This window comes from Rhinopithecus bieti, unplaced genomic scaffold (genome assembly GCF_001698545.2).
Source record: "Rhinopithecus bieti isolate Rb0 unplaced genomic scaffold, ASM169854v2 scaffold_2432, whole genome shotgun sequence".
NCBI lineage: Eukaryota > Metazoa > Chordata > Mammalia > Primates > Cercopithecidae > Rhinopithecus > Rhinopithecus bieti.
Window position 1 is genome coordinate 734,542 of NW_016804136.1, and position 12,977 is coordinate 747,518.

The 12,977-nt window shown below is 46.1% G+C and overlaps 1 protein-coding gene across 1 annotated transcript in view; it reads right to left on the minus strand.

The window, feature by feature from the left end:
- Window positions 1–12,977, minus strand: part of LOC108524577 (multidrug resistance-associated protein 5) — a 45,059-nt gene that overhangs the window by 24,072 nt on the left and 8,010 nt on the right. The window contains exons 7-11 of the mRNA XM_017865670.1: window positions 8,977–9,333; window positions 5,325–5,396; window positions 3,016–3,140; window positions 2,824–2,896; window positions 1,057–1,260 (exon numbers count right to left, since the gene is read on the minus strand). Coding sequence (XP_017721159.1) covers window positions 1,057–1,260; window positions 2,824–2,896; window positions 3,016–3,140; window positions 5,325–5,396; window positions 8,977–9,333 — 831 coding nt within the window. The remainder of the gene's footprint in view (window positions 1–1,056; window positions 1,261–2,823; window positions 2,897–3,015; window positions 3,141–5,324; window positions 5,397–8,976; window positions 9,334–12,977) is intronic.

Consider the following 12,977-nt stretch of genomic DNA (forward strand, 5'->3'; position numbering starts at 1 on the left):
AAAAAAAAAAAAAAAAACTGTAAGTTGAACTATAAGCCAGCGACCGTCTGTATTGGTATCTAGCGGCTAGAGGCCAGGGGTGCGCAAAGTAGCCCCGTACAACATGGACTATCTGGCCCAAAACGTCAGTGGTGGCAACATTGAGAACCCCACTTTAGTGTATTGTGCCTTGTGACATAGTACAAGGAGCAGTTTCTTCAGTTTTTCTTTTTTTTTTTTTGAGATGGAGTCTCGCTCTTGTTGCCCAGGCTGGAGTGCAATGGTGCAATCTCAGCTCACTGTAACCTCCACCTCCTGGGTTCAAGGGATTCTCCTGCCTCGGCCGCCTGAGTAGCTGGGATTGCAGGCATGTGCCACCATGCCCGGATAATTTTTGTATTTTTAGTAGAGACAGGGTTTCACCAGTTGGTCTTGAACTCCTGACCTCAGGTGATCCGCCAGCCTTGGCCTCCCAAAGTGCAGGAATTATAGGCGTGAGCCACCATGCCTGGCCGAGTTCCTCCAGTTTTTCACATGAATCTGCTGATGGAGCCACATGAGCTCTGCATTAAATTTACACCCTTTCACTGCACTCACAAATACACATAATTATGACTTTCTTTGGCAGAATGGAGGGTTTGCCCCCCAAACGTGACAACATATGTGAACCAGATGGCAACATCTTTGAGCTGCTCTCCAAAGTGGCTACTTATCATGGAATGACAGAGGGAGAGAAGCTTGTTTTCCCAAAACAGTTCCCACTTGCATAGAGATGTTAACACAATGCTTTCCAAACTATCTTATACCCAAACTCCATTTTTGGCCCGCTGCTCTCAGCCCTTTTACTTGCGGATCTATATGCAGAAGCTGATATGCTCCAAGGATCTCTGATTTAGATGGCCATCTGTTACACTGGTACAGTGAGCTTTATTGGTACAGAGGGTTAATTTGCTAAGAAAATGAAACCTTGATTCCAGGAATTTCTAGTTATAACACAAGGACACCTGGAGCAAACCTACCTCCCTGTTTCTGATTTCCCAAAGTAAGGTAGGCAGCCGAGGGAAGAAAGCACCATACCTGTAACTGGTGGGTAACAAACAGAACCGTCTTGGACTTGAGATGTTTCCGGATAGCACTATTGAAGATGTGGTTGCCCACATGGGCATCTAAGGCACTGAGGGGGTCGTCCAGGATGTAGATGCTCCTGTCACTATACAAGGCCCGGGCAAGGCTGATCCTCTGGCGCTGCCCACCGCTCAGGTTGGCTCCTCGCTCTCCAATCTACAAGAGCCCAGAAGTGTGGTGAAGCCTCCAGCACAAGTCAGTCCAGAACAGCGCATAGGGGTCACCCAGTCACTTCTCTTCTTTCCCACCCAGACCAGCTCCTTCTCTCAATTCCCCGCAGATGAACTGCCACACTGATCCTTTCAGAAAGTGGGGGAGTTGGCCCAGATGCCTCTTCCTGTACCACTGCCATCTGGGTACCAATCAATCCTACATCTGGTCTTGCCACTCCACCCGGATGCCCCCCCTCCAATCCATTCTCCACATGGCAGGAAGAGCTTTCCAGAACACAAAGCTGACCATCTCCCACCCCTGCTTAAAATTCTTCAAGAGCCCCAAAGGATAAACCCTGACTATCTAAACATGGCATACAAACCGGACCCTTTGCCACCCAGTTCCCCAGCAATTCTCAGCCTCTAGTGCACAATCCCCCTTCCACATCCTGGGACCTAAGCCATTTGAAATTATGTGTATATTATGAACACGACAATGTCATGTGCTTGCCTCTACTTGGTCTGCTCAGTTCTGGCATCATCTCCTCTGAAATCTCCCCCAACCTCCTTCCCGCTAGTACCCCAAAGAGATGGGGCTCTTTTCCATCAGATTATTTTGTGCCTGTTTGTTTGGGTATCTCATCCTCTTAACTGTATACTTCTTTACATGCAGATTATTGTCTTATTCCTTTATATTCTTAGTGCCAGTGTCTGCACATGTCACTGGCACATGATAAGCACCTAATAAATGTTACTAAATGATCAAATGAATGAATCAGTTGTCAAATATTCAATTAATTCAGAGGTTTTCAAACTGGACGTTGCATCAGAATTACCTGCAGGGTTTGTTAAAACAGACTTTTGCACCCCACCCCTAGAGTTTCTGATTCAGTAGGTCTGGAGAACAGCCTAAGAATTTGTGTTTCTAACAAGTTCCCAGGTGATGCTGATGCTGATGCTGCTGATCTGGGGACATGGATTTAAGGATCTCTAAAGTAATGAAACCATTCACCAAATCTGGTTTGAGGGATTTAACTGAAGTCAGTTAAATAAAGATGCCAATCCCAGAGACCTTCAGGGCAACTCACGGGAGACAAGTTTTAACACTGAAGAGCACAAATTAGTTCCAAAGACACGGCTCTGGAAACTGCTGCAGGGCAGAGACCCAAAGAAATGTGGATTTGTTCTAAGGGCTCTTTGTAATAGAAAAGGGCTCTCTACAAACTATCTGAGTTAAGGAGATTGGCAAAATCAAGTTCAAGGAAGAAGCTCAATGTGCACACGCTTACTTGTAGTTTTAAAAATATCTGGATAGAGTAAAAAACAACCCTGAGTCAACAATGGGATTTTGTTCAAAATCCCCAAGACATAGAAAACGCTTACAACCTTAAAACAAGCAGTGTTAACATCCCTGCCCTAACAGATGCTTTCCTAACACAACGGCCTAATGACAGCCTAACCGCCTGTGAGGCTCTTCTCCCAAGCACTTCAGATGCACTCCCAGGAGCAGCTCTGGCCCAGCTCCGCCACTCTGCTAAATGCCTGATCAGGGGCAGAAGGCCTGTACCTCCGTCAGGTCGCTGCTGGGAAGAATGGCCAGGTCAGGCCTCAGGCAGCAGCTGTTCAGCACAGAGTTGTACCTGGAGGACACAAAGAGATAGCGTGAGGGACATGGCAGGAGCAGAGCCTGCTGACTAGGGCTGCGTTGCATCTCACATGGCCAAGATGGAAAGCATGACAGAAGCCAAACATTCCTTGCCTTTCTTCATCATATTCCTTCCCAAACAGGATGTTGTCTCTCAGAGTAGCATTGAGGATCCAGGCCTGCTGGGCCACATAAGCGAAGGTTCCACTGATGGCAATGCTGCCCTCTAGAAGTGTCATCTAGGGAGAGAGACACCATCCAATGACATCATAACTCAAAACCATCACCCTATGCCAACAGAACTCCCACCTTCCACAGTGGAATCTAGCTCTGGTAATTTCCCTGGATGCTTTTTGGACCCAAATCTAGATCCCACCTTTATTCCAAAGAGAGCCACAGAAGCAAAAAAAATCAAAGTTCTCCTTGTTTATGTGTGATGGGAGCCCAGCATAACCCGTAACTTGAAGGAGCAAATACTTCCCTCTGCAGCCATTTGCTGTGTGCAAACTGTTTAAATTAGGAAAAGCATAAGCAAGAGGTTCTTGCAGAATTCTCCTGGAGAGGATGCTGTAGGGGTTTCCAGCTAATCCCTGCCTCAACATGGGGGTAGGCCAACTCATCCACGGCAATTATCTAGGATGCTGGCTAGACCAGTTGTTTCTATGAAATGAGGACCAAGGGGAAAAAAAAGTCCAGGTTAGACATCACCTAGTATTTATAATATTTACACAGTGTCCATTTACCAATGATGGACCCTCCCTGCCCACAAGCAGTGATGAGCCACGTGCTTTGAATTTTGTGTTCAGTTGCAATGGTTGATACGAATTGACTTATCTATTTTACCCTCTTCCATGATTTCTTTCGTTTGGGACTGATAGTAGACATTTGTCTTGGTTTAGGGATGCTACAGCTTTGAAGCAAAGTTTCACTAACCAGCCTGTGCAGTACTTGTTCATATAAGCTGGTCTTCTCAAACACCCTCACACAGCATGCACACACACAGGTGTACCTACGTACACCACAAACTGGTAGCACTCTGATGTGCACTTTAAAGGGTTCAGAAGCCCTCAGAGGGTCTACTGTGGAAAGCTGGCACTTACAACTGCTGCACAAACACCCCACACTGCAGCACCATCAATGGAGGTAAACTACAGTTAAAGTAGGGCTGACCAGCACAACCCGTTTCCCTGCCAGAGACAGGGCTGCCAGGATTTGTCCAGAAGCAAAGCCTGACTTGGTTTTCAACCTAACCACTGCCTAATCAACCCTGGAAAACGGAGCACATAGGTAGATGGCAGAGCAGCACTTACGAATTGACCTTTTCTTTCCTGTTCCCCCTCCCCCCATCTCTGTCTCTCCTCACTGGCCCTCCAAATCTGGTTGGTCATCAGAAATCACCTAGGAAGTCTGGTGCTTTTTACAAGACCAAAGGCTGGGCCCCATCACTGGAGAGTGTCATAAAGCAGAAGGTGCAGGCGCTGCCCGCCATGATCCGAACTCAGACGGCCCCAGGCACCACCACCCTCAAGGAGGACCACAACTCAACAACTGTGACAGCTGATGCCAAACAAGACAAGAAAGTAAGAGACTACAAAAGCATGCCTGCTCCCCATGTGTTTCATTTCAATTCAGCGGACCTTATCCATCAGGATGTAGAGATAATCATAAGTTTACGCTCATCTCAACCATCTAAGTCAAGTTAATTTAATTCTAGTTTAAAAGCATGTGGGCACCTTGTTTTTTTGTTTGTTTGTTTTTTCTGGATTATTTGGTTCTAAAACACAGCAATGATAATGTGTCTCAGCGGCATGACTCCAGCCCCATCCTGTCCCTCACTCTCAGTACTGGCCACCGTTGTGCTGGGCCCTGCGTGCTGTTCACTCCCTGCCTGGAGATGTGCTTGTGTGTCCTCAAGGCCTTGCTCCCCACTGGACCATGAACTCGCCAAGGGCATGATTCTTTCAGGGATTAGGCAGAAAACAAAGCGGCTCTGCTTCTAGATCAAACCCTGACAGTCCTGTCTGACAGACAGGCTGGGAGTGCTGTCAGCCCTGTTTCTTTACAGGTTCACTCTCCTGGCAGCACTGCAGTGTAGGGTGTCTGTTCATCTCTTATCTCTGCCATTTTCAACACACGGGCATACCTGTGACATTCAATAGATACACGCTGAATGAAAGAAGGCATGAAACCAAATGGCTCCAGCTGAGGCAACAGTCAGCCATCCATCAGGCGCCCACCAAGCCTCCTTCCAGGCAGAAGGCTGTGAAGGGGTGGAACTGGGGGGAATTGGGGGAGTACAATGCAGGCTGAGGGTTCATTTGTTTCCACCTTTCCTGACTCTCTTCAGGAAATTTGTTCATTTTTTCCTGAGACTCTTGTGAATCAGACAAAGAAGCAGAAAAGGACAGTAACAAAAATCTTACCTGGCCTAAAATGGCTGAAATGAGAGAGGTTTTTCCACTTCCTACACTGCCGCAGATTCCCACCAGTTTACCCTGGACAAGGTACACAGAGAGGAGGGTCATTGAGATACTACTGACCATTCATCTCAAAGGACTTGAGGAAAAAACACATTAACTGTAGTCTACCCATACAGAACTGTCACCCTGATAACTCAGCAGGCCACTTACCTGTTTTCTCACTCATTAGCTGCCTATCTCATGGGTTTCTGCGGAGACACAGAATGGAAGCCCTTTGGGGAAAGTAAACACGCTGCCCACTCCAGTATCCCACCATCATTCTCACATTCTGGTAGCCCACCATCATTCTCGCACTCCGGGCCAGGCTGGTCTCAAACTCCTGGCCTCAAATGATCCACCCGCCTCGGCCTCCCAAAGTGCTGGGATTACAGGCATGAGCCACCGCACCTGGCCATCCATATTCTTTATTTACTTGTTTTTGCTGTTTTCCAGAAGAGAGGGCAGGACTCTTAAAAAATCATTTTATTATCATTTTTCTCTAAGGTGTAAACATCATGTATTTTCCATAAAACCATGGACACTGTTGCTTCCATTTTTCTGCAAAACATTTCCAAAAATCTGAGGACTATTTATATCATCAATCCCACACAAAAGTAGAAAACCAAGTCTATGACTAACTGAGTATCCTTAGGCAAGATACAGAGTTCTCAAAGTCGCACTGAAAGTTTTCAAGGGACAGACAGATGACTTCAAAAGGGTCACTTGTTTACAGCCCTGTGCTGGTTCAAGCATCCCCAGGAAGGAAGGGAGAGTGGTGGTATGGACGGAGCATGGATTCTGGAGGCAGATGGGTCTTTATCTGAATCCCAGCTTCACTAGCACTTTCTAACTGTGTGATCCAGGCCCGGGACTTAACCTAATACTGTGTCTGTCTCCTTCTTTGGACTCTGAGCACCTTGAGGAAAGGCAGTATCCTTGTAAAACTAAGGACAGTATCTGATAGTTGAACAAATAGATTTTGACGTGGTCCAGGAATACTGAATGGTTTACTGCCTGGTGGCAACAAGGAGGTCAAGTCAGAGGTTCAACCTCTGCTCAGGCCAGTTAGGTTTACGTGAGAAAAATGCTATTCTGATGATTAAATGATGACTAAATGAGACACCAAAAATGAGAAAAATGCCTGGTGCACAGAAGACACTTGGCAAACATCACCTCCCCTTCCCTTCCCTAAAAAGAAGGCCCAGGGAGAATTAAGGGATCTCTCTTCAAATGGCTAAAGGTCTCCCATGTGTCTGTGGGCTCCGAAGGGCAGAATGAGGGTTAACATACAAAGTAAAAGAATACATTTTAGCTGCATGTGTGGAATCATTTTCTAATAGAGCTGATTAGCAATGTATTAGAGCTGCCTCAATAATCAAGCTAATAGTTACTAAATGAAAAGCCTGTTAGGCGTTAACTGAAGTAAGGCCAGGTGCAGTGGCTCACGCCTGTAATCCCTGCACTTTGAAAGGCTGAGGCAGGTGGACCACCTGAGGTCAGGAGTTCGAGACAAGCCTGGCCAACATGGTGAAACCCTGTCTCTACTAAAAATACAAAAATTAACCAGGCACAGTGGCACATGCCTATAATCCCAGCTACTCGGGAGGCTGAGGCAGGAGAATCACTTAAACCCGGGAGGCAGAGGTTGCAGTGAGGCGAGATCATGCTACTGCACTCCAGCCTGGGCGACAGAGCCAGACTCCATCTCAAAAAAAAAAAAAAAAAAAAAAAAAAAAAAAAAAAAAAAAAAAGAGTTAACTGAAGTAAAAAAACGGACTTGCATGCCCTTCAATGACACTAATAGTTTCAAGTGGTGTCACTAAAGACTCTCTCCCCTTCTTGCTCATAGTTTTCAAAAGCTAGAAGCTTTTTGTTCTCTTCTCAGTCTAGTTCTGGATCGGCTTACCATGCCTCTGGTCAGTTGCTGATTTTGATAAACACTGCATTCAAACCTCCTCCTCCCTACTTCCAGTTACATGGACAAACATTTCTTACCACCTCCCACCAGCAACCTTGATCTAAGACATCCTCATCTTTCTCCTGGTTACTGTGGTAACAGAGCCTTGACTGTTCTCCTTGCTTCCTTGTCTCCCCCTGCAGCAACCAGAATGATCCTCTTCACACATAAGTCTGATCATGTCATTCTGCTGTGAATCCTCCAAAGGCTCCTCTTCCCACTTGGAGTAAAGCCGAAGTCTCACCAGAGGCTCTGGCAGGCACCACCTCTGCCCCTGGCATCCACTACTCTCTCCCACGCTCATTCCACTCCAGTAACAGGCACACTCACCACTTGTGGTCTCTGTGTTTCTGTTCCTTTGGCCTGGAATGTTCCTACCCACCCACCCCATACCCAGGTAGCTCTCTCCCTCATCTCCTTTGATCTTTGCCCAAATATTACTTTTTAAATGACGCCTTCCCTCAGGCAGCTATTCAAGTTGTAACCACACTTGCTCCCTGCCCCAGCACACTCTCTCCCTGTCCACCATTTTTTCTTTTTTTTTGAGACTCACTCTGAGTCTCACTGAGTCTCTCTCTCTGCCACCCAGGCTGGAGTGCAGTGGTGCGATCTCAGCTCACTGTAACCTATGCCTCCTGGGCTCAAGCAATTCCCCTGCCTCAGCCTCCCAAGTAGCTGGGACTATAGGCGTACAGCCGGCTAATTTTTCTATTTTTTGTAGAGACAGGGTTTCAACATGTTGGCCAGGCTGGTCTTGAACTCCTGGGCTGAAGCGATCTGCCCACCTTGACCTCCCAAAGTGCTGGGATTACAGGCATGAGCCACCATGCCCAGCCTCTGTCCCCTTCTGTCATAGCCCTTATCACCATCTGATATGCAATATATTTTATTTGCTCACAACCTGTCTGTGCCTGCTAGAATGTAAACTCCACGAAGGACAGGATTTTTGTCTGTTTGGGTTTTTGTAGCTCTATGCCCAGCCCTACCACAGCATCTGGCATGGAATTTGATACTCATAAAATGGCTGTTGAATGAATGAATATATACACATCTGGGGCCCTCTAATGACACAGACCTGTGAACATGGTGCTGGTTCCAAAATACATAGTCTATATTTTAAAAGCCTTGAACCTGGCATCTCTGTTCCACCATTCCCTATGGGAGGCCCTCTGAGACTAATCTTATGCTACCTGGCTGTGACATCATCTACTGTAACTATCCTTAACTTATATTAAGAATAAATAATTACAACACGACTGTTGTCACAGTAGCCCTGAGACTACCTATGACGCGCCAGGTATGATGCACAGCCTCCTGCACAAGGACCCTCACAGAGTGGTAACAATCAGAAATAGCTGTCACAGCTCACATACAACTAAAACTGAATCCTCTTTAGGGGAAAATCCTGGAAAATCCTCTTGAATGTTTCATTTCCTTGCTTATAAAACAATCACCTCATAAGATCAGTTGTTATTCATTTCTGCTGCAAAATGCTTAATTGGTTTTTTTTAGAGTTAGAGCTGGTCTAATTTGCTCTTTAGTTCAAAATCACTTCTAGCCACAAAGCACTTTGTGAAAAGGAACAGCAGCCGCCTATTGGTGGCAGATCAGCACGGGGTGGCGGGGTGCGGGTGGGGAGGCAGGGGGCGGGCTGCTTACCTCTTGGATCTCCAGGTCGATGCTGTGCAGCGTCCTCTGTAAGCGCAGGTGGCCCAGGTGGATGTGCTTGCCTTCTTCCTCTTCGGGACTGGGCCGCTCGTCACTGTCCAGGAGGAGGTGGCCTTTCTGCTCTGCCAGCACCGCCTGATGCTCAGTGCGCTGCAGCTGCCTCACCTTCTCTTTCTTGCCCCTGGAAGCCCTCTTGTCTTTTTTCATTTTGGGGGTCAGCTTGGGCGAGTTCTGGATACTGGAGTGGGAGGAGTCCCATGCCAAGGTGGCATTTTTCATCTCTATCTTGATGTGAGGACTGGCTGGTTTGTTCTTTATCATGTGAACCTCTTCCATTAGAAACAAACTCTGATAGGAGTTGTGAGAGAGGTGCAAAGATGAGACACTGGATCAAGACCAGGGAGACAAGCCTAGGGCGCACACTCACGTAGCAAAACACATCAGGCTATACAGTGGAAGGAAGCTGAAGGGCAAAAGGTAGCTCATTAGTGCAGCCAGTCTCAGGCCCATCAAGGGGTCATGGGAGTGTGGGGGCAACCTCAAGAGGTCCAGGGGCCTTGTCAATGACCCAATATTCTACATGACAAATTACATGCTAAACTGCCTTTCCCCCTCAGCCAGCCTAACGCGGACCTAATGACATTTAACTGACTGGCATGTAGCCCCTTGTTCTAAGGAGTAGTAAAAAGCAGGTAGGAAAAGCAAAGGGCATGCTGACCTCCAGTACAGATGCTCACTATGTGTTTTCCTTCCAGACCCCTCCTGCAGAATCCCAAAGCCTGCCCACTTCCCACACTCACAGCACCGCACGTATCTAGAAGTAAAGACTGTCACAGGCTTACATTGCTACTGTCAGAAAACAGTATCTAAAAATTTCATCTACCACAGAGAACATCTTCTTGCCAAGAAACTCTCATGTCTTCAAAGCCTTGCCTTGGAACTTGAGAGTTCAACAACCAAAGGAACAGGCTTGCATGGAAGTGAAGGGTATCTCCCAGAGAAACATCCCTTGGGAAGAGAACAAGACACTTTCCTCCCACTCATTCCCAGAGACCCCTGAGTTACATTAAAATAAACAATTTTTTTTTTTTTTGAGACAGAGTCTTGCTCTGTTGCCCAGACAGGAGTGCAGTGGCACAATCTCAACTCACTGCAACCTCCACCTCCCAGGTTCAAGAGATTCTCATGCCTCAGCCTCCCAAGTAGCTGAAATTACAGGCATGCGCCACCATGCCGGCTAATTTTTGTATTTTTTTGTAGAGATGGGGTTTCGCCATGTTGGCCAGGCTGGTCTTGAGCTCCTGGACTCAAGTGATCTGCCTGCCTCAGCCTCCCGAAGTGCTGGGATTACAGGTGTGAGCCACCGCACCCGGCTGAAGAATGAATTCTTGAAGAGGGAAATGTTTCTGAAATGAAGACGTAAAACACTGATCATAATATATCGCAGCCCAGGATGTTCCCATAAGACTTTGAATCCACTTCTAACAATTCTCTTAAGCCAGTGATCTTCTCTACAGATTGTTATACCAGTTGGATTCACAGTATGATTTAAAATATATTTATCTTAATTTTTAAAAATTTTAAACATTACAAAATCTTTAGAGAAAAGATAGCTTTTAGGGTCAGGACTCTGCTTAGTTACTGAGAACCCCGCAGCTATCTTAAATTTTGCCGGTGCTATAAAATATCATACATAATCCCTCTCCCCAAGAACAAACCCTTTCTCTCTTGGATTCTAAACTTCTAAGCTCTCCCTTAAGCTCCCGTCTCCCATTCATCCCTGATCCTGTCTTCCCCGCAGTGTCATGATTCTAAACTTCTGAGATAATCTTCACTCTTGAGTAACATTAGGTGTAGCCCCTGCTTGCTGAAACGGCTGCTGGTTTCATTGGTTCAAAGCCTTCCTGAGAGACTGAGCTAAGAGTAACATGCCAAACATTTTGATCACCTTCACAGAGTAAAACCACATGATGACAGAATTTCCATCATTTCTCTCCCCTACACAGTTATTCAAAGAACAAAGGTCTTTTAGGCCTCAACGAACTATTAAGAAACATGCCAGTATCTACTGGTTTTCACAGCTCCAGCCCCCATGTTTCCTTCCTACTCCCCGCAGCCTTACCCTCCCTTCTACCAGGAGAATTTTGGCTTCAGATCACTCTGTCCTGATGTGCTAAGAGGCAGACAAGGGCCTCCCCATACTTGAACTTGTATCTACTTGAATTTGCACCTGTCAGAACAACAGAATCTTAGATATAACGTAAACCTATAACCATATAAACCTATAAACCATAAGCCTCAACTTTATCACAGGACACTGACCATGAAAACACTATTCATTCACTAGAAGAATCAAATCAGAATGAATCTGTTGAGAGCAGAAGAGGGGACTACTCACAGGGTTGCCAGATAAATATAAGATGCCCAGTTAAATTAATTAATTAATTATTTTTTTGAGACAGGGTCTCACTCTGTCACCCAGGCTGGAGTGCAGGGGTGCAATCTCGGCTCACTGCAACCTCTGCCTCCCAGATTCATGCCATTCTCCTGTCTCAGTCCTCCCGAGTAGCTGGGATTACCGGTACCCACCACCACGCCCAGCTAATTTTTGTATTTTTAGTAGAGACGGGGTTTCACCAAGTTGGCCAGGCTGGTCTCGAACTCCTGGCCTCAAGTGATCCACCCACTCAGCCTCCCAAAGTGCTAGGATTACAGGCGTGAGCCACCATGCCCGGCCCCAGTCAAATTTAGATTCCAGAAAAACAATAATAATTTTTTAGTATAAGTATATTCCATGCAGTATTTCACTGGGTGTCCTGTGTCTGTATTTGCTAGAACAAGCCACCCTATTCCACTGGTGACAATCAGTGCAGCTTCGCACTGCCTTTCTACAGGTCATCAAATCAATAAATTACAGGTTACATAAATAAATTTTATATCTCTTTTCCTATTCTTTATGCGTACTACCCAACAGGAAGCAACAAGTTCTCCTGCAAGATGCACTTGCAGGGTAGGTGAAATAGAGAAAACACTATACTTGCCAATCTATCAGCTCTCCAACTCCAATTTAAAAAAGAAAGAAAGAAAATGATGTAAAACAAGACACAGGGTGAAAAGCAGGGCTCTGCAACATCGTTAATGAGTTTCAAGGTCTGTAAAATGAATCAAAGAAGCAAGTCCCATCCTTGTTATTCTATATTCCATCTTCTAAAAATGATGGGAGGGCAGACGCTTTTGGGGAGATACAATCCCAGGAACGGTTTTGTTGTTTTCAAAAGGCTGCCTTAGATGGTTCCCCAATTGTGGCAGACTTCCTTTAACGTACTCGGAAACATAATAAACAGTTGCCTTACACCTAAAAAACAGCCCTTCAACCCTCATAAAGTCAATATAATTCTAATTAATAAACATCCGAAGATAAGAAGAAGAAAGAACAGGCTTAGAGTTGGGGAGGGATTAAGTAATAAATACTTGTTATCTTCTTTTTTCTTTTTTTTCTGAGACAGAGTCTCTCTGTGTTGCCCAGGCTGGAGTGCAGTGGCGCGATCTCGGCTCATGGCAACCCCCACTTCCCAGGTTCAAGTGATTCTCCTGCCTCAGCCTACTGAGCAGCTGGGACTACGGGCGCGCACCACCATGCCTGGCTAATTTTTCGGATTTTTAGTAGAGATGGGGTTTTACCGTGTTGGCCACGCTGGTCTTGAACTCCTGACCTCAAGTGATCCACCCACCTCAGCCTCCCAAAGTGTTGGGATTACAGGCGTAAGCCACCATGCCCGGCCATAAATACTTGCTATCTTGTGCCAAGCATCTAATTAAAAAAAGAATAAGAAGGAAAAAAAGAGACTGAGACTGCCAAGAGGAATAAGATAGCAGGGTTCTAAAGTCTCATGGGGCATCAAATAGAGCTGTGGGTGGTGCTGCTTCTACTATTAACTCTGAAGCTTCCTGGAGAGAGGAGGGACCTATGATGTGAAAGCCACCTGCTAATC